Raw genomic sequence first — 25,647 nt, forward strand, 5'->3', positions numbered from 1 at the left:
ATAAGTTCTTCGTCCATTTTGGATCCTCACCCTTTATTTGCAAATATCTACTCCCATTCCGTAGGTTCTCTTTTCATTCTGTTGATGGTATCCTTTGCTGTGCAGAAGCTTTTTATTTTGATGCAGCCCCAACAGCTTATTTTTGCTTTTGCTTCCCTTGCCCCAGGGGACCCATCTAGAAAAAAGTTGTTACTGCTGATATCAGAGAAATTACTGCCTGTGCTCTCTTCTAGGATTTTTATGGTTTCGGGTCTCACATTTAGGTCTTTGATCCATTTTGAGTTTATTTTTTGTGTATGGTGAAAGAAAGTGGTCCAGTTTCATTCTTTTGCACATAGTTGTAAAAGGACACTGATTATTAGGTATGAGACACAACAAGAGATCAAGGCTAAAGACAAATGTCTGAAAAGTAAGTCAAGGATTTTTTTTCAAGTTTAATGATCCACACTTCTTCATTCCAGACTTTATTTATTTTCCTGCCTTTTTAGAACAACTGGTTATCTGAACCTATTTTTTGCCAGGTGTTTACTTCCTGTGACTGAGACTTACAAGGTCTCTGTAGCCAGATGTCGCTGATGCTATGACCTCCAACTTAATAACTGCGCATCTTGCTAGAGCGCTTGTGCGCATTTCAATAAGCATGATACATGCTGGCTCAGAGCCTCTCGCCGCCCGGTCTGTAGATGCTTATTTAATTCATTTATTCAGTGACAGTGCACTGCACCGATTACCTACAAGCCACGTTTTATTCTAAACATTGAGGATATAGTAGTGAACAGGACATAAATTCCTGAGTCAGTGGAGCTTACCTTCTAAAGGGGCTTGCAATAGACAAGTTTACAGTTTCGTAGATGGCAATGAGTAACAGAGAAATAAAGCAGAGATAATACGGAATATTAAGGAAATGCATAACTGAGGGTAGTCAGAATGTCGCAAAAGGTCTTCATCATATAATCACTGAAAACGTGCTTACACTTCTTCAGCTGGATTTAAATTTCAAAGGGAGCAAGGTTTAGGAAACGTTTCACTCTTTTTTCTGGACGCAGTATAAACTTAATTATAATCTGGGTTTGTCCTTGAAATACTTAGTTTTTTGTTTTGTTTTTTTAAATAACATAAATATAAAAATGTCTGTCTAAACTTCCCCAGGTAGAATGCAAACTGGTGCAGCTGCTCTGGAAAATAGTGTGGAGGTTCCTCAAAAAATTAAAAATAGAACTACCCTATGACCCAGTAATAGCTGCTAAGAATTTACCCAAGGGATACAGGAGTGATGATGCATAGGGGCACTTGCACCCCAATGTTTATAGCAGCACTTTCAACAATAGCCAAATTATGGAAAGAGCCTATATGTCCAACAACTGACGAATGGATAAAGAAGATACGGTTTATATATACAAGGGAATACTACCTGGCAATGAGAAAGAATGAAATTTGGCCATTTGCAGCAATGTGGATGGAACTGGAGGGTATTATGCTAAGTGAAATAAGTCAGGCAGAGAAAGACAGATACCATATGTTTTCACTCATATGTGGATCTTGAGAAACTTAACAGAAGACCATGGGGGAGGAGAAGGGGGTAAAAAAAGTTACAGAGAGGGAGGGAGGCAAACGATAAGAGACTCTTAAATACCGAGAACAAACTGAGGGTTGATGGGGGGTGGGGGAGAGGGGAAGGTGGGTGATGGGCACTGAGGAGGGCACCTGTTGGGATGAACACTGCGTATTGTATGGAAACCAATTTGACAATAAAGTATATAAAAAAATAAAATAAAATAAAATAAACTATTTCTCTAAAGCCAGAAGCTATTTTTCTAAAAGTCACCAGCCTTTCTAAAACAGTTGGCTATAAACTCTTCTTCAATGAAGGCACTGAGACAGGTTAATCCTCTGTCTCCCTGGGGCTCTATGGAAGCCAATGTCTCTGGCAGTGACTTCATCAAGCACTTCAACAAAAACTCACATCTTTGTTTTCGAGAATCTCCTGTTTAGCCTCAGGTTCAACTTCAACAAACTCAGCTTCTTCTCCTAATGCTCCGAAATCAGGTCCATTGGCTGGAAGAGGCTCCAAACTCTGAAAGGGAGGGAGAAAACACAGTTAAATAAACTTACACAAAAACACAAAAATCTCTGGGGCGTCTGGGTGACTCAGTCAGCTAAGTGCCTGACTCTTGCTTTCGGCTCAGGTCACGATCTCACAGTTCAGGAGCTTGAGCCCCACGTCGGCTCCACACTGATGGTGCGGAGCCCGCATGGGATTCTCTGTCTCTGCCCCCCTCCTCTCATTCTCTCTCAAAATAAATAAATAAACTTAAAAAAAAAATTTTTTTTTTTAATCTTTTGAGTTTTGTCTTTAGATGGTGTTCCAGAAAGCTCGGTACTGTGTTTCCCTCTGTTGAGTGGAGGCTGGGGAGAACACGGCAGACGTAAGTACTGCTGACGTACAAGCCCCGGATAGGCAGTGAGCCCTTGGTGGCCAGTGTATTACTCATGATTGTGTCATGAACTGAGGTCTATGCGACTATGGCTGTTTGGTTCTATATACCTAAGGCCCATCTCAAGAAAAAAGTAGTTCAAAATAAGATGCCACAAAGGCATTTATCAAAGATAAAACAAATTGTTTTGGTGTTACAGAAATTATCCTAATTTTTTTCATCCAGATTGGATACATCCTAGGATAGGATAACTACGTTGACAAACCAAGTTACTAAAACATATTTTTCCGCACCCTGAAAGTCTCATTCACACATTAAAAGGAGCTGCGTATGTTCATAAAATGTGCCAGAAAGCAGTCACTTGCTGCAATCTGAACTGACATCATCTCAAAAGCATTAAAGCAACTTCGAAATAAGAATTGCACAGGCTGTGCCTGGTATAGGACTTCCAGGGGGCCATGATAATACAATAGAATGTTTAAGAACACACACACAGTATTACATGTTTAATATGGGGACTTGCCTAAGTACGGGGACACCCAGGCCCTCCTGGGTATGGATTCAGGGCCAGTGTGGCACTAGGCAAATGCACAAATTCGCAGATTTGGAGGAACCCTGTCCTAACCAGTATCTGGCTGCTTCTTGCTCCCCCAATTCTCTACAAATAGGTGCTTTCAAAGCGCACAGAAGCGTTTGACTCTGCGGCGTGTGCCGCAATGGAGACTCTGGGACACTATCCCCTTTTCCCAGACACAAGACAGACTCTTGTCAGTACGTCCTTCCTCTAACACGTCACCGGTTCTCTGGAAAGGTAACGACCTGGCATGTCCTCTTTTCCACTCCTGCTCTAAAAGACTGTGATGGCCCTCAAGAGTGCCTGCAGATAGAGAATCCAACGAGATTCCTTAGCAGGGCGTGCGAGGGACCGCCACCAGAAGGCCCACACCTGCTCCTCCAAGTTCAACCCCCAGCACTCCCCTGACTCTTACGCGCATGTCTGCGCATACCTTGTTCTCTCGGCCCAGAATAACTTTCTCCCTAAAACGATCTGCCTTAAACGTCATCTATGTGAGCCAGGCTTCTTGGGGCAGAACCTGCCCTTCCCGTAGTGGGACACCTCTAGGTTCTGGAAGTCTGTGTTACTGCCTGCTGAGCACTGGGCTAACAGCCGGGGATGTAGCAGTGAACGAGACAGACCGAGCCCTTGCCTCACAGTGGCTGAAGCGGGATATTTACGTGAGCGAAAAGGGAAGACCACGCTGGACAAAGAATAGATCATTTATTTCATATCGTCATCTTTTCATTTTTGTTGTGCGATACTTTTTTTAATGTTTATTCTTGAGAGGGGGAGAGAGAGAGAGAGAGAGAGAGAGAGAGATAGGAGGAGGGGCAGAGAGAGAGGGAGACACAGGATCCCAAGCAGGCTCCAGGCTCTGAGCTGTCAGCACAGCACGCGGGGCTTGAACTCACGAGACGGGAGATCATGACCCGAGTTGAAGTCAGACGTTTAACCGACTGAGCCACCCAGGTGCCCCTGTTGTGCAATATTTCAAAAAACTGAATCATTACTGTATTTCTCAAAATGTTAACTAATTGAAAAAGTAACTTTTTACCTGCACCATTTCACACATATGCTTCCTGTATTTAAGTTTACACAGTGTAAAAAAGTATATTAAATTTGTGCAAACTTTGCAGAGTATATACTATGGTTAGGAACATATGCACGTAGTCACTCTATTCGATCTGAATGCTTAGCAAATACGCACAAGGTGCATAGTCCATTATGCAAAAAAAAAAAAAAAAAAAAAAAAAAAAAATTCCATTACAGTTCCTGAAATTTCAAAGCACGAAATATGGTCTACCAAAGATCTGCCATTCCCATTTATACCCTTTAATCAGAATTTCAAACTTTGGAGGCACCTGGGTGGCCCAGTCAGTTGAGTGTCCGACTCTGGCCCAGGTCATGACCTCATGGTTTGTGAGTACGAGCCCCGTATCAGGTTCTGCACCGACAGAGCAGAACTTACCTGGAATTGTCTCTCTCCCTCTCTCTGCCCCTCCCCCACTTGTTCTCTCTCTCTCTCTCTCTCTGCCCCTCCCCCACGCGGACGGTGCACACACTCTCAAAAATAAATATTAAAAAATAAGAAAAATAAGAAAACAAAACTGATATTTATAGTAAACACCACCCGCCAAACATAAAATGCCTTCTCACTGCGAATCCTGACCGAAACGTCCAAATAACACTGGCCGGTGGCGTGTGCCACTCAAATCAAAGAGCATTTCTTGCCAACACACGAATCAAAGGAGCAGCAATGTCAGCGTCAAAGGAGCTCAATAAAAGCAAAGATTTTTGTCGTTGTTTTCTGAATCGCCAGCGCCTATAGCCATGCCAGGCACCTAGCAGACCACCGGTAAATGTTACGGTAATAAATGAGCGGAACGTTTACTTTGTTGGAGATGCTACGAGGGATGCAAACCAAGTCAGATGCGGCTCCTGTCGTAACATCTAGAAACTTAGACTGGAAGCGCTCAGACGGGCGGCACAGGAACAATATCAAGGAAGTCAGCGCGTCCAAATGAGGCCAGATAAGGAGGAGGTGTATGTAGCAAGTGGCCTGAACTGAGCTCTAGAAGATGGGACTGTGTCCCGGGGAGGAGGGGGGAACGAGTGGGGGGGGGGGTGAGCCAGGAGCCGCGGAACAGCAAGAACAGGGCAACGAGTGTGTCAGCACAGCCACGGTGTTTCATTTGAACGCGTGATGTGAGGCCGAGTGAAGTCCAACTCCCAGGGCCAAGCCGAGGGGCCTGTGCGAAATACTTGGGGAAGCTCACGGCCAACTACGGGAAACTTCTGAGCAGGACAAGTGAAACAATCCGTGTCATAGTATAAAAGTAACGTTGAAGGCTGGGAGGTCTGAGTTTTGGAACATTCTGAGGCTCTAACAAGTGTGACCTGGGCAACGTACTCATTCTCTGGCCCTCAGTTAAGATTAGGACCAAGGAGAGCAGTTTGGCCAGCAGGTAGGACGCACCAAGGACCCAAGGACCTTCACCTATCGTGTCTTAATTCTCGCAACAAACTGGAAAGTACTATTCCCGCCTCCACTTTAAAAGGGGTAAGTAAAGCATGGAGAGGTTCTGTCTCTGCACCGTTAAGCAGGAGAAAGGCAGGCTTCTAGACGCGTCTGGGCCGGAGGTCTTCAAAGGATACTTGCTCTAGGGTGCACCGCGACCCCGGCAGGGGCTGAGCGGGAGCCTGCGGAAGGCGACCGGTAACCCGGCTCGGCTGAAGGTAGAGAAGTCAGGTCGTGCAGAGAAAGGCTTATTGCTCTGCTCCAGGTCACCACGGAAAGCTCGCTAGTCCCTTCGGGGCCACTGCCTCGCTGGGCGACCTTGGGCAAGTCACGTCCCTCCTCTGAGGCCCGGTCTCCTGCTCGGAGGTCTTTGCGGCCTCCTTCCACCCGGCCTGCAGGCCGCGCCGCCCCCGGCGCCCCCGTAACTGGGAGGAACCCCGGGCGCCGCGGCGAGAGCGTCTCCCCGCGGTGCCTGCCCAGAGGTCACGCGGCCCGCGGGTCGCTGGGCCTCTTACCCGGGCGTGCACTGTCCCCATGGCTCCCTTTCCGGCCGCCGCCTCGCAGAGCTACCCGGACCCGAACGCGGCACGGCTGGCGAGGGCAGAGGGCGGGTCCGCGGTGGCGGAGCCGTCAGTCAGTACGACGCCTACAAGCCCTCGGACGGGGAGCACTGGGGGCAGCCATGATAACCCGCCCCCCGGCTCACGGTCTTTCCGCTCATTGGTCCTTAAGAACCCATGACCCGGATGTTCGCACGGACCTCGGGAAGTCCCGCGGCCTGGAGACCGCGCAAGCGCGGAGCCTCCAAAGACGCCGGTGTAGCTGCTGGCGCGTGGGGCGCGGGTCGGAGTGAGGATCCCAGGCAGCGGGAGTCCGGAGTCGCCCCCGGGAAAGAGCAAACCCGCTGGTGGGTGCGCCGGAGCTTCAGCCAGGGTCCTCCCTTAGTCCTCCTGGCGCCCCGGCCCGGCGGATGCTGTGCGGGCCCCACGCTCCCGCGAACCGCCGGGGCTCGCCTCCCTTGGCCTCGGGGGTAGCACAGATCCGGGTCGGCGCCTGCTCCCCTCTGGCCGGCCGCCCGGGTCCTAACAGTCGCGGAAGCCCCCGAGGGCTGTCCCCGTTTGGTAAAGGGAAGGGGAGGGTCATACCACGTCTCTGGATAGGAATCAGGGAGCGTGACAACGCCCGGCACAGCACAAGGCTCTGGGTGGGCCGTAGGTGCACGACAATCGTCCTTTCAACCGAGCCCATAAGTGCTAGCGGGGACTCCACCCCCGGGCACGGGCCAGGGGCGGAGAACCGGATGGCCACGGGGCTTCACCTCGCCCCTCGGTGGAGGCAGCAGCCCCCTTCCCTCCGTCAAAACCATGTCGTAAATAGTAGCCACGTGTAGTGATGAAAGCAGGGAGAAACAGCTGAGTGATGGGATGGGGGAAGAGGGACCATGTGTCCTCTCCCTTCTGATAACAGTATCATTTCAACTCCTTTTCTTCTCCCCCCCCCGCCCCCTCCCAGAGTTCCTGACACCCTCTCCCATTTAAATAGCACCCCAAGTCCCCAGGGGCCCTGGAGACCACATTCCCCTTCTTGCCTGGGAAGAAACCCAAGCCAGCGCTGCTAGGGCCAAGTCCTAACCTCCCAGCACCCCTTGCAGGTTGACCTACCCATCTACACTCCCCCCTACCCACCCACCCCGCTCCTGGGGTTCAGGAAACCTGTCCCTGACCACCAAAGTGAGTCTATTGGTATCTCCTGAACACCAGCTCAGACTCAAGAGGCTATTGGAGATGTGAAAACTTGGACATTTTCAAAGCTAATCTAGGAGCAGACTTTAAGCACAAGTCACACAAGCTGGACACTTGCTCAGAATTCATTCTGCCAGTTCCTGTTTCCTCATCTGGAAAATGGGGATGATAGCAGTTCCTAAGGCATGGCGGTATACTGAGGATCTGATGAGCTAAAGCGTGGGGCCTGGCTCACTGCAGACACTGAATAAACTACATCTTCCTGCATTCTCTCCTTCATTATTGTCTTCTGAAAGGTAATCCATGAGGTTGACCTGCAGACGGCAATGAGTCCTGAGCCAAATATTCAAGAGCCTATTGTGTACAAGGCACTGGTGACAGCGTGACAGAAGCCACATCAGGAACACAGACAGCTTTATCCTCAAACACTATGTCTGACAGTCAGAATGCACATTAACATATTGAAGGCTCTGAGAAGTCCTGCAGTACCTCGATCTCACTTTCTTGAAGCCGGTATTTCCTGAATTGATTGGGTCATAGAGACTTTGGGTTCTGGTTTTTGAGGCTCTTCAGCCCTCGGTGACAGTGTTCATCAGGCAAAAGGTAGAGTAGCATTTCCCCGCCCCCATCCATGTGACTTGCTTTGGTCAACAGGTTGAAGGCCAAAGGGATAGTTATCACTTCTGGATGACAACGTTTGAGCACCATATTCCTTTCCCACTGTCGCTGCAATCAGTGACCCTCCAGATGGGGGGACAGTTTCAGGCTAGGCCAGCCAAGTCTGATGGGTATGCAGTATAAGAAATCAACCTTCTGGGGGAATCTTTGTTAAAGGCCACCTAACCCAGACTAACCTAACTGATCAAATCCCTTAGTGATACCCGCGAGGACACCAGCTTTTGAGAAACTTGGTTCACGAAGTATAGATCTGGCCCCGTGAGTAGTCGAAATGCAGTTTAGTGACTACGCTGGCTCCCTTAATAAAATGAAACCTCAAATCTCAGAGGTCATGAGGAAGGGACACTGCGTCTTCCCACAGATGCCCATAGAGGTCACTCACCTCTTTGCTTGGAACACGACTGTTAGGATCCGGGCAGGCAGCCAGAGGGGAGCAGGCTCCGACCTGGATCCAGGCTACCCCCGAGGTCAGGGGAGGTGAGCCTTGGCGCTTCGCGGGAGCGTGTGGCCCCACACAGCACCCGCCGGGCATGGGCTCCAGTGAGTAGGCTCAGGACAGGAGGCTGGGTTCGTTCCATAGTCCAGCAAGATTGGGACCAGCTGGAGGGGGCGGGGGAGAAGGGGTTCAAAGAGTCTCTGGTGCCCAGCTCAGGTGACTTGGAATCTGACAGGCACAGGGCAGTTGTGCACTGGAGGGTTATACTGGTGAGTAGCCGAGGAATGGCCAGTGGAGGTGGCCAGGTGGGCTCAGAGACTGGGGGGGTTCCTCAAGGTGAGGCCCCCAGATGCAGCTGTGAACTCTCAGTACAGCAGGCAAGGCTGAACCTTGGGGACAAGCCCAGCACTCAGGACAGTCTGGGGTCCCAGAAGGAGAGGGACTCTAGGGGAGGGTCTGGGCCAGTGTCTAGGATAGGGTCCATGTGGAGACCACCTGGCTGGCGGGGCCATAAACCTGGGGGAGGGGGGGGGCATTTGAAGGGCCTCAAGGGAAGAAAACGAAAGCAGGGCTTCTGGGAAAGGACGCAGACACTACGGAAAACAAAACGTTTCAACATCACATTTATTAGATCTTTTCCAGTGGAAGTGATAAGTATTTACCATAGAAATTTGCAAAACCCAAGTGCAACAAATAAACTACGATTACAGATAACAGCATAATGATCACTACCGTCAGTGCTTCTGGTGAAGATGCTTTCAGTCTTTTCTCCATAGACCCACATGCACACCTTTTGTTGTTGTTGTTGCTGTTGTCATGGTTAAACCAAGACTAGGTTCGTGCTCTGCACCAAGTTTCATTATCTGTTCCCCAAATAAAGACTGTGGCTCCCTGGCATTCAGTAGACTACACAGTGATGATTCCTGACAGTGGAAAATTCCAGAGCACAAACGTACCATACAAGGAGGAAGGGGTTCGTTTGCTAAGGTGGTAGGAACTTGAGAATGTGTTTCCGCGCCGAGAAGAACCCTCAGCAGTGCCGGAGACGTGAGGGCCTGTGGGGGGTGCGAGTGGGGTGGCATTTAAGGCACAGGTGGTGAGTGGAGCCTCGGCCATTTCTAAAAGAGTATTATCCTTCTTTGTCTTGGCACACATTTTCTAAAAATGATAAAACACGTGTTCATTTTCAGGAGGTTGAACCATTTCCAAAAGTAGTAAGAAAATAAGTCGCATGTCATTCTACCAGCCGTTAACAGTTGCGGTGATCGGGAAACTTGAGAATCGGGGGCTCAGGGCAAGGCGCGAGGGTATGCTCCAAATTGCCCAGGTGGGTGTGGACCCAGCCTCTCCTACCCCCAGGCCAGCTCGGCAAGGGGGACAGTGCCTTGCTCTGGGGCTCAAGAGGCGGGGAGAACCTACCGCTCACTTAAGGGGCAAAGCGCTCTCAGAACAGGAGCCTTGGTGCCCGCATCCTGGAGACACAAGGACCCAGCAAGGAGCCACAAAGCGGGGTTCTGTGCGCTGGGCGGTGGCCCCGAATGTTCACAAGGAGCCTGCCTGGGAGGTCCCAATGTCCTGGCAGCTCAGGGCTCACACAGAGGCTGTTCCTAGAACCACATTCTCTTTTCGAGGGGATGTGTCTGCAAGGAAGTGCTCTGTCCGAACCGGCTGGTTCTTCAGCTGCAACACGCTTACACAGCATAGGTGATGGCTGCAGCTTTGTGAGCTGGTGCTGAGGATTTTGAGCTGATCGGTGTCTTTTGTGTTCCACTCGAATGCATAAATGGAGACAGCACGTTTCACCTTGAGTCACATTACTCTGTCCTTGCTGACAAACCACACCTGGGGAGAAGGTAGGTCCCTGCCTCTTTGTCTCTGTTAAGGCTCTGGGGGCGCAGAAGCGGGAAGGGGCCATTGAGGAAAAAGGGGCGCAGACCACAAGCCCCTTCTGTTGTGCTGGGCTCCTGCCTGGGGGCCCGGGATGCCTGTCTGTGCACCGGATTTTTCCTAGGGCTTGCTAACACCTCACTGATTCCCATAACCTATGATGCAACAGATAATGAGATTCCTGTATATTTTATGCAAAACTCTTATCACATATTTAGGCGAGGGCAAAAAAGTGTTCTACAACTTAAGTCAGTTACCGCCTTTTAATGGCCATGACCAGCAGCGCCCTCCCTGGAGAAGGCTGCCCCCCCCCCCCCCCCACTGACCCCACCTCCTGTATGGGAGATGGGATCACGTTTCTCTTCCTTGCAGCCCCCAAGACTGCACAACGGGCAGCCCAGCCCCCAGCCACAAGCCTCCCACCACCTGTCACGACACCGGCTGTGTGAGGAACCCTGCGCTGGGAGGGCTACAAGACGGAGTTGGCAACGCCCCTCCCCACCGGGCTTCCCGTAGCCATTTCCCAGCCAGATGAGCTGACACACACAGGCACTTACATATCAGACTTCCTTATGCTCCCGACCACCACACACACACCCTAAAGTAGCTTAGCCTGAGCCTGGCTTTTCGTAAACACAGTACATCGCTTTTGGTTTCAACAATCTGTAAATTCGGCACAGAGGCAGGACCCCTCGCGTCACAGACACTGGAGCGTTAGACACCAGCGTGCAAGTACCCAGGCAAAGATCAGAAAGGCCTAGCATCTATGAGAGGACGTCCTAAACTTGTCTCCTCAAATGACTCAGAGACTCGTCGGCCCTCGGAGGGTAGGGAAGTAGGGGTCTTGCCCAACCCCAGCCCCAAAAGGCCAGGCCGGACAGGAGGGTGGCGCTGCTGAGTGGCTTGGCCCCTGGACGTCCACAGGTGTGCAGGTCCGCTAGGGAGCCAGGAGGCTAGAAACGCCCTCGTGTTCCCCGGGGAAGGCCGCTGGCTGCTTGCCGGTACCTGGGGTCTGAAACACATGAAGGACACTAACTCAGGTCTTCAGTCTCGGCAAGGATGGAGGGACACCACCAGCCAAAGCTGAGCGCCCCACCGTGCACGCTCTGGGCGCCTCCGGGTGGTGGTGTCCAAAGCCACGGTGTCCCCCACGCTTCCATGCTGGGGTGATGTCACCATCCTGGGATTCTAAGCCTGTGGCCCTCCCAGCCACCTGGACACTTCCCACTGGACGCCCACGGGCACAACAGAGCCCATCAGTTTCCTCACACAGACCAGCTCACCCACCAGCCTGCACCGCGTACCATCCCCGGGCCTCCTCCTTCTGACCGGCAAGTCTGAGGTCCGACGAGAATCTACGTGACTAGGCACACACACCCCCACTTCCAGATGAAAGGGGTGCCTGCCAGACCCACACACCCACAACCAAATCATCTACCTGGCGCGTGGGGAAGAGATGCGTCACCACTCGAGACCACGTGTGCAAGGTGATCCACTGTAGCCACCGGATGTCCTCAGGAATATCTGGAAGCCACGTCACCAGTCTGCAGGGATAAAAACAAGACACAGACACAAAACACACACACACGTGTAGCCGCATGAAAACGAGCCCAAACAAACACAAAACCAAAACGGAAGGCGGGTATCTTACCACCGTGCCCTTTGTCCAGGTAAACCGCCAGAGGCACTCCTCTAATTCTAATCTGATCAATCCCAGAAGGTGGATTAGGGACGGTCAACCAAAGACAAACCGACGTAAAAGCCCCAGAGCAAAGTTAGGTCACTCTGGGCTTGCTTTCTGGGCTCCACAAAGCTCAAGGGGTACACGTGGAAATAAAAGAAAAAGGGCCTGGTTTGCCAGGCTTCCCCCTTGGGGCAAGGTGCCCGCTGCAGCTTACGCAGAGAATCTCGTAGCCAAGGCAGCCCAGGGTTGTGTTCGAGCCCAGCAGACTCCCCCGACCCCTGACGCCCAGGTCACCAAAAGGACCCGTGCGGTGGGCTTTGTAAACGCCTGATCAGACCCCACCCCAGGGCAGAGGTGTCGGGGAGCAGACGGCTAATTCAGTAGAGCGGGGAAGGGATCTGGACAGGTTCACCAAGGACAAGAGGACTGAGCTGGATTCTGAAGGGTGGTCTGGCCTCTAAAAGGTGGACGGAAGGCCATGCCGACCAACCCCCTTAAAAAGACCGTAAACGCCAACGTGAATCTGAAGAAAGCAGACGTGACACAAATACCCTGAATTCAAGAGTCTGCCTCATGCCCTCCCGACACACCATGAATAAAATCCCCAAATGAAAAGCGCAGACCTACAAGAGGGAGCAAACGAGAAAAGCATCGAGAAAAGAGGGGGGCTCTTCATCGAGAGAAGTGAGGCACCTTTCGGGGTGCTCCTTACAGACAGGGAGCTCCATCCCGCTCTACCAGGAGCCAGGCCACGGGGGAAGACGCTCACGTGGATTCTCCCCATCTGCAGCCAACCAGGGAGGAAGGCACAAAGCCACACAAAAACGCTCACCTCTGGACCACAGCAACGGCAGATTCCACGGGCAACGTACAAGGCAGCATCGCAAAGGACAAGATCTTAACTGGCAAGGAGTTGCAAATCCTGCTCACGCATCTCTGCTGGCTTTTAATTCCTTCACTCAGAGCTGAAAAATACAATTTGGAGGCGTGCCTCCCACCAGTGTGAACACCAAACCACCTTGTCCAGCTAGTGCTTGGAATTTCTGTGAAATACATAAATCCTGGCGTACAAAGAATCACACGCATTCACAAATGAGATCCAACGGGGAGTAAGCCCAGAAGAGCCCTTCGATAGCCCACAGGACAAAGGGTTCCCAACGAACAACTCTCTTTTAAATGAGAACCATTTCTCGGGGCGCCTGGGTGGCTCAGTCGGTTGAGCGTCCGACTTCGGCTCAGGTCATGACCTCACAGTTCATGGGTTCGAGTCCTGCTTCGGGCTCTGTGCTGGCAGCTTGGAGCCTGGAGCCTGCTTCGGATTCTGTGTCTCCCCCTCTCTCTGCCCCTCCCCTGCTCACACTTTGTCTGTCTGTCTCTCTCTCTCTCAAAAATAAATAAGCATTAAAACATTTTTAACAATAGCTAGTTTTGGTGGGATACACAAACTTCCCAAATACCCCATCGACTTTATGAACTTTTCTTTGGACCTACAGCCGCACTCTGCTTCCTTCTGCCTGGAACCCTCTGGCCTGCTACCCCTCCCCTCCTTTTTTTTTGTTTGTTTGAATTTGTTTATTTATTTTGAGAGACACAGAAACGGTACGGGTGGGGGAGGGGGAGAGAGACGGAGAGAGAGAGAATCCCAAGCAGGCTCCGTGCTGCCGGTGCAGATCCCAGAACTCCTGAAACCACAAGATCATAACCCGAGCTAAAAGCAAGAGTCAGACACTAAACCTACTAAGCCACCTGCCGTCACCCTTTTGTAATGACCTCCCGACACCTCAGATCACATTAACCCAGGCAGCTGCTGGCTTGCACGGTTATCACAGTAGGGGTGTTGGTGCCTTGGGGCAAGGGATGATGTACCGTCCGTCTTTGAATTTCCCCAAGTGCCTGATCTGAAGCTGGCTTGGGCACTCCTGTCCACCTAATAGTTGATGATGTGATAAAAATAGATCACCACTTGGGGTACCTGGGTGGCTCAGTCGGTTGGGCGTCCGACTTCAGCTCAGGTCACGATCTCACAGTCTGTGAGCTCGAGCCCCGCGTCGGGCTCTGTGCTGACAGCTCGGAGCCTGGAGCCTGCTTTGGGTTCTGTGTCTCCCTCTCTCTCTGCCCTTCCCCCACTCATGCTCTGTCTCTGTCTCAAAAATAAATAAAAACATTAAAAAAACTTAAAAACAAAATATCACCGCCCAATGGAGATTCAACATTGCGGGGAGGCAGGGAAACACCGGGGCGGGGGATCCTCAAGAAAGAAGGCTTTGAGACGGGTGGGCAGGCAAAGAGCGGTTCTGAAACAATAGACCCACCCCCGTGGCCCCCGGAAATCCAGTGTGCCTGGTACTCAAAACAGCTGGGAGTCAGCTTCCCTCTGGCCATGACCCCACGGGAAGAGAGACTGAGCAAGGTGCCCGAGGCGGGTGACGGGCCTGCACCAGGAGCGGGGCCCCCACACCCCGCCCTCTCCATCTCCTGCAGGGCCGGGTCACCTTCCTCCACAACACACAGAAAAGAAGCCCCTTGGGTCGCTGTCACGGGAAACGCCGCCGCCTGCCATCCCCGCCCCCCGAGCTGCCGGCACCTGTGGTGAGCCTGGGCGGCAGGGTCTCCAGGATGCTCTCGTCCCAGGGCAGGATGCTGACACGCAGGTGGTCCAGCAGCTCGTCTCCCTCCATCTTCGTCCCCCAGGCAGCCGCCCTCGGGGGAGACCCCGGCCCCGTGTGTTCCGAGGGGGGCACGAGGAAGCCCCACTCTTCTGGAGATAAACTCGGGCCCGGCCGAGGCCCGCTGCAGATGCCTACCAAGGGTGCGGGAAACCAGGCACCAGGTGAACTTGGGCGGCCGGGGTCACTGCTCACACACCCACCCACAGAACGATGTGGGGGCAAAGCCACGGGCCGTAGGGCCTGTTGCCAGCCAACTACGAGGCGAGGCGGGGATCCACGAGGGCAGGCGTTCCCTGCCAGGGAGAAAGAAGGGTGGGACTTTGAAGCCAGAGAGATGTGAGTTTGGCTGGCTCTGGCTTGATCACCCACTAGCTGTGTGGGCTCCCCAGCCACACGAGGGGGCATGAAGGTAAAACGGCAATTCTAATTAACGGGTAACAACTGAACCACCGGCTAAGCCTGTGTCGCGGGCCCTGAGTTAGGAACTTCATAATAATCTGTTCCCAGAGGACAACCCCTACCCGGGCCAGCCTGGCTGAGGGCCCCACTTAGATCTTTAGACTCAAACCCAGCACAGAAGCTGCAAATGCCAGGCTTTGGAATTACCAAGACTCCAACCTGGGCATTCTTTTTTTTTTTTTTTTTTAATTTTTTTTTTCAACGTTTATTTATTTTTAGGACAGAGAGAGACAGAGCATGAACGGGCGAGGGGCAGAGAGAGAGGGAGACACAGAATCGGAAACAGGCTCCAGGCTCTGAGCCATCAGCCCAGAGCCCAACGCGGGGCTCGAACTCACGGACCGCGAGATCGTGACCTGGCTGAAGTCGGACGCTTAACCGACTGCGCCACCCAGGCCCCCCTAACCTGGGCATTCTTAATCCAAACTCCCTTTGCTACAGATGGAGAAACAGAGGCCCTGGGAGGGAGGTGGTTTGTCCAAAGTCAGCGAGTTAGGAAAGTCACTGAATCACCTGAGTGCGACCCTAAGGGGTCTGCTGCTGTCACCGATTCCCAGGTTCCCTCCAACTTCCGTCCCCAGCCCAGACGGCTCTCCAGCACTTTGGGCCCTGATGTCAACTGCCTCCAGCACAAGTGGCCAAAAATGTCCCTGGGGCACTGCACACCCACCCGGCCCGCAAGGAGCAGGCCACCCTTCCCAAAGAACACGTTCCCTCCCCCTCCTGAGAGCCCTGAACCGGGGGACAGAGCATCCCCTGCCCGGGCTGCTAAAGCCAGGACCCGGGACTTCGTTCCAGATTCTTCCCCTTCCTGAATCTCTAACTGGTCATCTTTGAGCCCTGTCCCCTCGGGCCTCGCCAGTCCCCCAGAGACCAGCATCTTGCCCTCTCCACCTGCAGCCAAAGCCCTCTGCTGACCTCCCTCACTCCTGCTTCAGCAGCCCTCAGTGGCTCCCTACGGCTGCAGGCGTCAGGAGTCAGCCAGGTCCAGCCCTGCCCCTCCCCCCTCTCTGCTCACCTCTCAGCGTCCCCCACCCCCCGCCACTCCAGCTACGTGCGCCTTCTTCCCATCCTCCAACCAACCATGCTCTCTGTGGTCTGCAAGCCTCCTGTTCGTGTCCCCCGTGCGTAGGACGCCCCCATCCATCCCAGAGTTGCAACATGATTGACATCTTCCTGAAGCCATGCCTTCCCCCAGGCCATGCAGATCCCTCCTGCGTGATCCTACGGCATCCTGTATCTTCCTATCAGGGCACTCGGCACACGTCATCCTTCCGTTTACTTATCTGACCACCAGACTAAGCTCTAGGAGGGCAGGGGCCACATCTGCCTATTCACTGTGGCATCCCTGGCACAGAGCCAATAGCTTGGCACCTAGAAGGTATACAGTCAACGTTTTCTGAGTGGACAGATATGTGTATGTCCTTTTAACCATGACTTCTCCTTGGTCTTGGCCAAAGACTAATTCTGAGAAGCCATACGGAAAACATACGTACTTTTATTATTTTTATTTTTTTAAAGAGGGCACAAGCGGGGCAAAGGCAGAGAGAGAGGGAGACAGAGGAACTGAGGACCCGAAGGCGGCTCTGCACTGCCAGTGGTGAGCCTGACGCTGGGCTCCAACTCGCCAGCCGTGAGATCACGGCCTGAGCCGAAGTCGGACGCTCAACTGACTGAGCCACCCAGGCGTCCCAGGAACCAACGTTTAGTATTCAAGAAAAATAGCTCCAAACACATCTAATATTGCGAGAGCCCAACTCCCATAGCCCAGACCAGCCAGATGACCCAAAGGCAGGAACCTGTCCCACAAAGGACGTCAGCTGACCTTGTGGGTGTGACTCACACCTGGCTGGAGACAACTTGGGGCTCAGGGCCGGACACCTTGCTTAACTTCCTCTCTTGTTTACCGAAATGTTCAAAATAGTTCGAGCAGAAAAGAAAAACGAACAGAACGGCTTTTGCTGTTCAGATAGGTGCCACTAAGGAAGGAGAGAGCCCTGGAACTGTGACACCCAGTGTCCCGGCCCCAGCCCTGCCGCTCAGTGAGTGCAGTGTGGCCCCTGGCTCACATCCATCTCCCCCTTTATAAAATGGGACAAAGATTTCCTCTCTCACAGCGCTAACATGCGGGGTAAGCAAGTTGCGAAGTGAAGACCCTCAGCCCTGAGTTTCTACCTAACCTCAACCTCCAGTTGCTGACTGCTAACGAGAAGCTTGTTAGAAGGACACGTCTGCCCCCCACCTCACCCATACATACCATTCTCTTCCAAGAATCTGGTGGCGTCTAAATACCCGCGAAGGCATATCTCTCCAAGCACCTGGCAACACATCAAGTAAGGTCACTGCAGCGGAGGGGGCCGTTCCGAAGGCTCCCGAGACAAACGGAAGAACCCTCCCCACTCCGAGCTGCTCAATGGCCCAGCACAGCCCCAGAGACGCTGGACAAAGGGCTCCGTGCTCTGAAAAAGCACAAGTTCCACTTTCATGCAAGGCTGGGCTCAGAGGACATCCCCTCCGTGGAGCCTTTGCTGGTGGCCCAGCATGACGGGGGCTGGTTTCTCCGGGCCCCCTCCGTCCCAAGACCAGCCTCCACCCTAACAAATACCGGGGCCCATTCCAGCTGTCACTGGGACAGTTAACGGCAGCCGTCTCTACTCCTCTGAATACAAACCACACATGCAAACCAAGGTCCAGCCTCCCCTTGTCGCCTGGAACACACACTGTCCACACAACAGCCTACACACAGCCTTCCTTCTCCCCAGAGCACCATTCGTGTCCAGGGTTTAGACGTTTTACGTTTTGGTTTTCTGTTTTTGTTTTTTGTTTGTTTGTTTGAATATTAGGGAGAAGAAACCTCCTACAACAATCGAGAAAGATTAAATCACCAAATGTGGTGTGGTTCTTGACCACACTTGGAGATAAGAATCAGAGCCCCTTGGAGGTGGGATCTGAGCTACAGGGCTGTTTAAATCTTCCCAGGTGATTCCAGTGGTCAGAGTGGGGCAGCACTGAGCTCCCAGGACGGACACTCTTCCCTGAGTTCCTTTTCACTGGGGGGAGGGGGGGGCAGGGAGGGGAGGGGAGGGAGGGGAGGGATCTGATTCCGTTTGTGGAAAGAGCCATTGGTAGATATCCCGGCAAATGGGGAAGCAGAGAAGAGCTGCACCCCCAAAACACACAGCCCCCAACTCACCTTGAGATCTGGAGGAAGTAACGCTCGTATTAGAAGGTAGACATTCTCCGGGCAGAGGCGCAAACTGAGCTTGGTTAATTCCACATGAAGAAAGTTTGTGGACTTGACTTTAGGGCAGATATCATACTCCCCAAAGAAGGGGGACACGGTGATGGTCGTTTTGGAATCAAAGAAGGGGATGTTGTTAGTTATTCCTCCATCCACGTATCGCTTTTATGGGGAAGAAAAAAGGACCCAGCATCAGAAACTCCGGGCTGGTGTTTTATGTGTATTTCAGATTATGGGGAGAGGCCTCTCAGAGCCTCAGGCTGGTATGGTGAGAAGACAAGGTTCTGGAAACTTTCCGTCAACAAATCCTCATTGAACATTTCTATGCCAGGCCAGGCTCTAGGCTGGCACTCAGGATTGCTATGTCCTGTTGTGTAGTTTGTGCGCCGCACAAAAAGTGCCTGGCAACGAGGCGGACAGAGGCTGGAGCCCAGCCCACATCGTGCTGGCCAAGTCTGAAGCCCAGGAGGCCACCTCTAGGTGTGCCCATATAATTTGCATGAAAGGGATCTGTTTGGGCAGGAACTCTGTGTGCGCTGGAGACAGAGTATGATGTAGACCCTGCCATGAAAGTGACAGAGGTCATGGGTTAGATTCCAGACCCCTCTTGCTGCTTGGAAAATCAGAACGAGCACCTTGAGGAGCTTTGGAGACCTAAATGGCCGTGAACCTGGGATCAAGGCAGCCAGAAAAACATTTTTTGTATCCACGGCCTAGTGGCATCTGGGATCAGCTACTGTGGGCATCAATTTCCCTACATCCATATCCTCCCACAACTTTAGGCTGGCACAGGCAGGTTTTGGTGCAATTTGGACAAAGTCTGCACCCATCAAAGTGAAGTCTAGAATGATTCCCAAATCCAAGGCCATCACAGCTCAGCTGTCTGTGCCCACAGAGGAAGGCCTTCGAGTATCACAGCCGGAAGACTCCGCAGCCAATCCTTCCCGAGGCCTAAACGAGTGCAGAGAACGGCCCATGCTCAGCCACATCTTAGGCATGAAGACATGCTCGCCTTAGGGGCACCCGTGGCGCTCAGTCAGTTGAGGGCAGACTTCGGCTCAGGTCATGATCTCACGGTTTGTGAGTTCAAGCCCTGCCTCGGGCCCTGTGCTGATGGCTCGGGGCCTGGAGCCTGCTTCAGATTGTGTGTCTCCCTCTCTCTCTGCCCCTCCCCCACTTGCACTCTGTCTCTCTCTCAAAAATAAATACACATTAAAAAAACTAACATATTGGGGCGCCTGGGTGGCTTGGTCGGTTAAGCGTCCGACTTCGGCTCAGGTCATGATCTCACGGTCCGTGAGTTCGAGCCCCGCATCGGGCTCTGTGCTGACAGCTCAGAGCCTGGAGCCTGTTTCGGATTCTGTGTCTCCCTCTCTCTCTGACCCTCCCCCACTTGTGCTCTGTCTGTCTCTCTCTCTCTCTCTCTCTCTCTCTCTCTGTCTCTCTCAAAAATAAATAAACATTAAAAAAATAGTTAAAAAAAAAACCCATATATATGCCTGCAGAACAGACAGCTCGGCCTGTGTTTCCCCATCCCAAGTAGGGCTCAGCAATGGACCAAAACACATACTTGTGGAATGGAACCAAATGCAAAGCCCTGTTGGCAGCTTCTGCCCAAAGCCATTGGCCGCAAAGGGCAGAATCGGACCCACGGTGGGCTGAAACCCTCAAGCCCTAAGAATAAAGCACTACCTTAAGCAAGTAACAGACCCTTAAGCATCTGATACTTTAACCGGGGCACCGGGGACCTATCCTTGGTGCTCTGGCAAAGATTAAGTGAATCAGCTTACCTTCCAGGTAGCCAGATAATTAATTCTACATGAAGGTGGTTTTGTTTCCCCGGGCAGCCTAGAAGGGGGCTATGGCTAGGGAACCTCTGTCTGAAAGGCCAAGAGAGCAAAAGACTCTGCATTTGGGGACGGGTCCCAGGCTGCCTGAAGCAAGTGCTCTGCAGGCAGGAGCTGTGCAGTTAGTTTAAAAGCAGACTCGGGGCGCCTGGGAGGCTCAGTCGCTTAAGCGTCTGACTTCAGTTCAGGTCATGATCTCACGGTCCGTGAGTTCGAGCCCCGCGTGGGGCTCTGTGCTGACAGCTCAGAGCCTGGAACCTGCTTCGGATTCTGTGTCTCCCTCTCTCTCTGACCCTCCCCCGTTCATGCTGTGTCTCTCTCTGTCTCAAAAATAAATAAACATTAAAAAATAAATAAACAAAAGCAGACTCGGGGTGCCCGGGAGGCTCAGTCGCTTAAGCGTCTGACTTCAGTTCAGGTCATGATCTCACGGTCCATGAGTTCAAGCCCCGTGTCGGGCTCTGTGCTGACAGCTCAGAGCCTGGAGCTCCTTTGGAATCTGTGTCTCCCCCTCTCTCTGCCCCTCCCCTGCTCATGCTCTGTCTCCCTCTCAAAAACAAATAAACATTAAAAAAAATTAAAAACAAAAAAAAAAACAAAACCAAAGCAGACTCACCACGCCTCTGAAGGAAGGAGGCATTAGGCCACAGTAGAAAGGGATGAAGGAGGAACAAACCAAGGCCTGAGGAGACAAAAGGAAGTGAAATTACAGGCCAGAACAGCCTGTCTTCGATTCCCCTGGGCCAGCATGAGCCTTCTTCAAATGGACAGAGAAGCAAGCCTAGAATGCTCTTTGGAGATGGGGTGCTTGCATGAACGAGCTGAATGGGTAACAAACAAACCCTCACACTTGTATTTCAGGCCTAAGGAGAAGCTCCTAAAACACTGTGGGTATCAACTTCCTGTCCCTTTCCCCACGGGAGAGAGCCGTACGGGGCCCTCGAAGACGGGACCCAGCGTCGCTGACTGACAGGGAAGACACCAGACAGGGGCTTTGCAAATGCTGACCTTCCTTAGAATCACGTGGCAAGCATGCCGCCCACACGCTCCACGGCCTACCCCAGGATTCTGACGTAGCAGGCTGGAGGCACCCGAGAACCTACCATCTGAACAGGCTTCTAGGTGCTGCCGATGCTGGGGGTCCAACCAGCACACTGAGTAGCATGGAGCCATGGGGCGGGAAGCAGGACCAACCCCCTGCGAGAACCCGGCTCCTGCGAGCATGGGCCACTGCTGGCTATCTAGACAAGGCTTCTGGAAACAAGGCTAAACAGAGGTTGATCCTGGCTGCTGAGATGCTACTGGTTACACGTGCCAGGCTGCTGGCTCCTATGGGGCATATTAAGTGCAATATAGTCCGAGTAACTCTGGTAAAAAGCATCAGCCAAATTAAATGGGATTTTGAGGGGCGCCTGGGTGGCTCAGTCAGTGAAGCATCCGACTTCAGCTCAGGTCATGATCTCACAGTTCATGGGTTCGAGCCCCACGTCAGGCTCTGTGCTGACGGCTCAGAGCCTGGAACCTGCTTCGGGTTCTGTGTCTCCCTCTCTCTCTGCCCCTCCCCTGCTCACGCTTTGTCTCTGTCTCTCTCAAAAATAAATAAACATTTAAGAGAAAAATAAACAGGGGCGCCTGGGTGGCTCAGTCGGCTGAGCGACCAACTCCGGCTCAGGTCACAATCTCACAGCTCGTGAGTTCGAGCCCCGCGTCGGGCTCTGTGCTGACAACTCAGAGCCTGGAGCCCGCTTTGGATTCTGTGTCTCCCTCTCTCTCTGCCTCTAACCCACTCGCGTTCTGTCTCTGTCTCTCTCAAAACATAAATAAACATTAAAAAAAATTTTTTTTAATAAAGAAAAGAAAAATAAATAAATAAACAGGATTTTGATACAGTAAGTGATCTTCTCCGAGCTAGACCCTTAGGCCAGAGGCGAGTAATCCCACCCTCGTGGGACCTTACTCCACATGTGCTCATCACAGAACACACATCGTGGGGATCGGGATCCTTGGAAGACGTGGTCACGAGCCACGTCTTGAAGGGGGGCAGGTAGTATCTGAAACTGAAACTGACTGCGGGCATCCAAGGTTCACCTATGCTAGGACCAGACCACCGGAGGCACACCCAGTTAACATCACCATGGGGGCAGGAAGCCAACCAGCATCCCCCCTCATCCAGTTCCCCTGCGTCTTAAGAAACGAGGCCAGTTGCCCAAGACAGCCCTCTCTGGGTTGCAGCCAAAGTGAAATCGCTTTTCTTACTGGACAATCCCCCGTGTAAGCAAACTGCTTACATCCACAACTTCGTCTTTGGACTGAAAATCAGACACCAGCACACTTTCCCCATCAGACACTCTGGTGAGTGAGACGCACATTCTGCCAGAGACGAGCGTGTGGACGTTGGCTGGCAGGTGTCTGTGGAGATGTTCTCGAATGTAGGTAGTCGCACGGAAGGACGGATGGAAGATGCCGATGTTCCGTCTCCTGGCAGCACAGACGAGGCCCATGAGCACATGCACGATCTTGTCTGGGGGGCGGCAAGACACAAATATACAAAGGATGGTGCCCCGTGGAGATGGCAGTGACCAGAAACCAGGCGGCAAGGAAGCTGCCAACTGTTTTCCAGTCCTGCACGAACACGGCAGCCACAGGCGGCTACGGAGCCCTTCCGACGCGGCTCAGTCCAATCTGAGATGTATAAACGACGCACCTGAGTTCAAAGGCTTCGTACAAAAAAAAAAAAAAAAATCTAATAAAATATGTCATTAATAATGTTTTTATATCGATTAGCTGTAAAAACGAAAATGATAGGCTGGCTGTATTGGGATGAGTGACATTTTCGTTTCAATTGTATCTTTCGCTTTTTTTCAGCTCGGCGGCTGGGGAAATGTGAAACAGCACACGCAGCTGCACTGTCTTTCTATTGGACACTGCGGGCCCAGGTTCCCGCCACGGGAACAGGCCCCCAGAGGCCCAGGGGAGCTCGCTCTCACCTACACGCCCCCAAAGCCCGAAGCGGGAACTCCTCAGGAAGGGAGCGTCAGCATTCACTGCCTCTCTCCGTCTCAGACTGTGCACGTTTTCACTTTGGGGACAGAGGGGATTAGCTACACTACCATCTGTAAGGTACTCAACCCAGAGAAGGCTCCTCGTAAAGGACTAGATTTAATCTTCAGGCTCTGACACCAGGATTACCGCTGTCCGGTGGACACGGGCCACATTCGTGCTCCGTCCAACCTCACTCAGCGGCCTGGGCCGCTCTGGCTGATTTGCACGGCGCTGGCGTGGCAGGACCACGAGTCCCCACCCCGACCCCTGGGTCATAAATCCTGAGATGCGGAAGGACAGACATAAGCCAGCCCGTCTTGGCCCACCTCTGACCTCAGCTCAACTCTCCCGACACGTGTGGCCCCACGGAGCCCAGGTGGAAGGGGCAAAGTTGCACACAGCTGGCACATTCTGCCCGCCTCTCCTGCCAAGCACCGGGCTTAGAAGCACTCACGGGAACTCTTTCCAAGGTGCAGCCCTAGGAAACTTTCCTCAGTGGTCCCCAAATGAGACAGGAGGTTAAAGCAGGGCTCCTGCCCAAACCTCCAGACCCCACTTTCCAAGGATCTGGTGGTCCCCAAGCCTCCCCCCGTTCTACAGGGCACAGACCAGGACTGCCCCTGTCCTCTGCCAGTTAGGAACCCTCTCTATACTAGAGTCAGCACAGGCCACCTTGACACACAAAGGCCGTCTTTTATCACCCCCGAAGCCCAGAGTGTGCCGACTGGCTATGTGGCCACACGAATCTTCCCTGAGGCCACAATTCCTGCCCTTTGCTCCCCTCCCTGTCAGTGGAGAAGCCAGCTGGGGCCTCTCTCCTAATCCCCACCTCCCAGTCAGCCCAAGGCCTGCTCACTGATCCTATCTAATTGCAGGGGATTCCTGGCCACCGGGATCAAAGTCATTCCCTGCTGGTGGAGTCTAACAGTCCCCATTCCCGGGAAAGGCAAAGAATAAACTGCTAAGGAAGTTGAGCAGGGGCCAGTGAGGTGCACGGTCTTCCGGTCTGGGGATCTCTGGGTGCCAACAGCTCTAGCTGCCACCAGTCCCAGGTCCTGTCCCCTGGCTCAGAACCCCAGGCCACACCCTAGTTTGGCCCAGCTGGGCACAAGCTCTACATCTGTCCCTCCCACAACTACCCACATACACAGATGTTTCATTAGCACAAGATTCAAATGCACAGGACCTCATTTCCAGCCGCACTGAGCAGGGTGGGGGTGGGTGGAAGGATGGCATGGGGGATGTCCAGGGATCTACCCCAGCCCCTAGGAACGATATCTAGCACTCCCCCAATACACACACACACACACACACACAAAACATGCGCCCCACCCGGCCTTGTCCCTTTAACCTCAAATCAGCAAACCTGCCCAGGAAAACTCTGGAGGGTTGTCCTCCCCCTGAAAAGCTATCCAGCCCCCAGGAGGTGGGGCGGAGGGGGGATGTCCCCAATTCCTGTAGTCACCAGAGCGAAGAAGGCTCCCCCCACCCACCCACCCACCCCCGGGTCAGAGGCCAACGCCCTGCTCCTGGGGGCAGGCCCGCCCTGCTCCGGACCCAGGGCAAATCGCCCAAAGCTTTGTGAGCTGATGGGGACCATAGGGGCCAGCTCCACCCTCGACGCCCCATCCCCGGTCCTGCTCCTTCCTCCGCGTCGCTCCAGATGAGCCCACTCTCAGTCTCGGGGCGAAGGGCTTCCCGCAAGCCCGGGCGCCAGGGCGGGGTTGGGGTGGGGATGCGCTCGGGGTTCCCACGGCCACGGCAGCCAACCCCAGGCGCGTACCCCTCCCAGGCTGGCGAGTGAGCCACCCGCCGGCGCAGGGCGAGAGGACACTTCGGAGGAAGCCTCTGTCCGGGAAGGGGCCCCGGGGATGCACCCCGCGGTGTCCGCGTCCAATGTCAGCTCCACCGGGCGCCCCGCGACCCGTCCCCGCGCGGAGCCGCGGCGGCGGCCCGGGACATACCTAGGGGGATCCCCGCGAGGAAAGTGACGCAGTGCAGCGCCCCGGCCGAGGAGCCGAAAAACATGCGCGCGTCGCGGAGGAGGTGCGGGGCGCGCTCGCTCAGGCAGCTTGTCACCCCGATGTGGTAGAAGCCCAGGAAGCCGCAGCCCGAGAAGGACAGGCTCCAGTCGCGCCTGGGGTCGTACATAGCGGCGGCACTCCGGGGGCCCGGCGCGGGGGCTCTCGGGTCCGCGCGCGCCGCGGACGGCCGTCCAGGTCCGGGGCCGCGGTCCGCCCTGCACCGCCGGCGCCCGCGCGCGCTCCCGGGGCGGCCTCCACGCCGCGGCTCAAGCAGTCCCTGCGTGACGTCAGCCCGGCAGCCCCGCCCCCTCGGGCCATGCAAATGAGGGGCCGCCAGAGCGCTAGGGGAGGGGGGGAGGGGGGAGGAGGGAGAGGGGGGAGGGCGGAGGGGGGAGGGGGAGGGGGTGCTCCTGGGTCTCGGCTCGG

General features: G+C 53.6%; 2 protein-coding genes and 1 long non-coding RNA gene across 3 annotated transcripts in view; 1 reads left to right on the plus strand and 2 right to left on the minus strand.

Annotated features, from left to right (window-relative positions):
• The window catches only part of SAMM50 (SAMM50 sorting and assembly machinery component), a 34,528-nt gene extending 28,361 nt beyond the window's left edge, over nt 1-6,167 (minus strand). Inside the window, exons 1-2 of the mRNA XM_025926772.2 lie at nt 6,028-6,167; nt 1,964-2,074 (exon numbers count right to left, since the gene is read on the minus strand). Coding sequence (XP_025782557.1) covers nt 1,964-2,074; nt 6,028-6,048 — 132 coding nt within the window. The 5' untranslated portion in view covers nt 6,049-6,167. The remainder of the gene's footprint in view (nt 1-1,963; nt 2,075-6,027) is intronic.
• A 23-nt stretch (nt 6,168-6,190) lies between these two features.
• Nucleotides 6,191-10,492, plus strand: LOC147578841 (uncharacterized). Its single transcript, XR_015253245.1, has 2 exons — nt 6,191-6,419; nt 7,551-10,492. It is a non-coding gene; the product is annotated as an uncharacterized LOC147578841 (long non-coding RNA).
• A 572-nt stretch (nt 10,493-11,064) lies between these two features.
• Nucleotides 11,065-25,484, minus strand: PNPLA3 (patatin like domain 3, 1-acylglycerol-3-phosphate O-acyltransferase). The gene is made up of 9 exons (XM_086712065.1): nt 25,162-25,484; nt 22,444-22,676; nt 20,772-20,837; nt 18,261-18,470; nt 17,325-17,385; nt 14,524-14,739; nt 12,772-12,904; nt 11,694-11,799; nt 11,065-11,267 (listed from the first exon to the last, which is right to left on the minus strand). The coding sequence occupies exons 1-9, from the start codon at nt 25,346-25,348 to the stop codon at nt 11,193-11,195; spliced, it is 1,287 nt and encodes a 428-aa protein (XP_086568191.1). The 5' UTR covers nt 25,349-25,484; the 3' UTR covers nt 11,065-11,192.
• Between the last annotated feature and the right edge of the window lie 163 nt (nt 25,485-25,647).

Source organism: Puma concolor, chromosome B4 (assembly GCF_028749965.1).
Source record: "Puma concolor isolate L17-30 chromosome B4, mPumCon1.1.hap2, whole genome shotgun sequence".
Lineage (NCBI taxonomy): Eukaryota > Metazoa > Chordata > Mammalia > Carnivora > Felidae > Puma > Puma concolor.

Bases quoted from the DNA above. Each gene is read 5' to 3' on its own strand.
- PNPLA3 (XM_086712065.1), bottom strand. From the start codon at position 25,348: ATGTACGACCCCAGGCGCGACTGGAGCCTGTCCTTCTCGGGCTGCGGC. The intron at 20,838-22,443 runs GTAAGCAGTTTG...TTGTCTCCTCAG, and splicing joins CCAAAGACGAAGTTGTGGAT to GCCTTGGTTTGTTCCTCCTT. The intron at 12,905-14,523 runs GTGCCGGCAGCT...TGTATTTTTCAG, and splicing joins GCCGCCCAGGCTCACCACAG to CTCTGAGTGAAGGAATTAAA.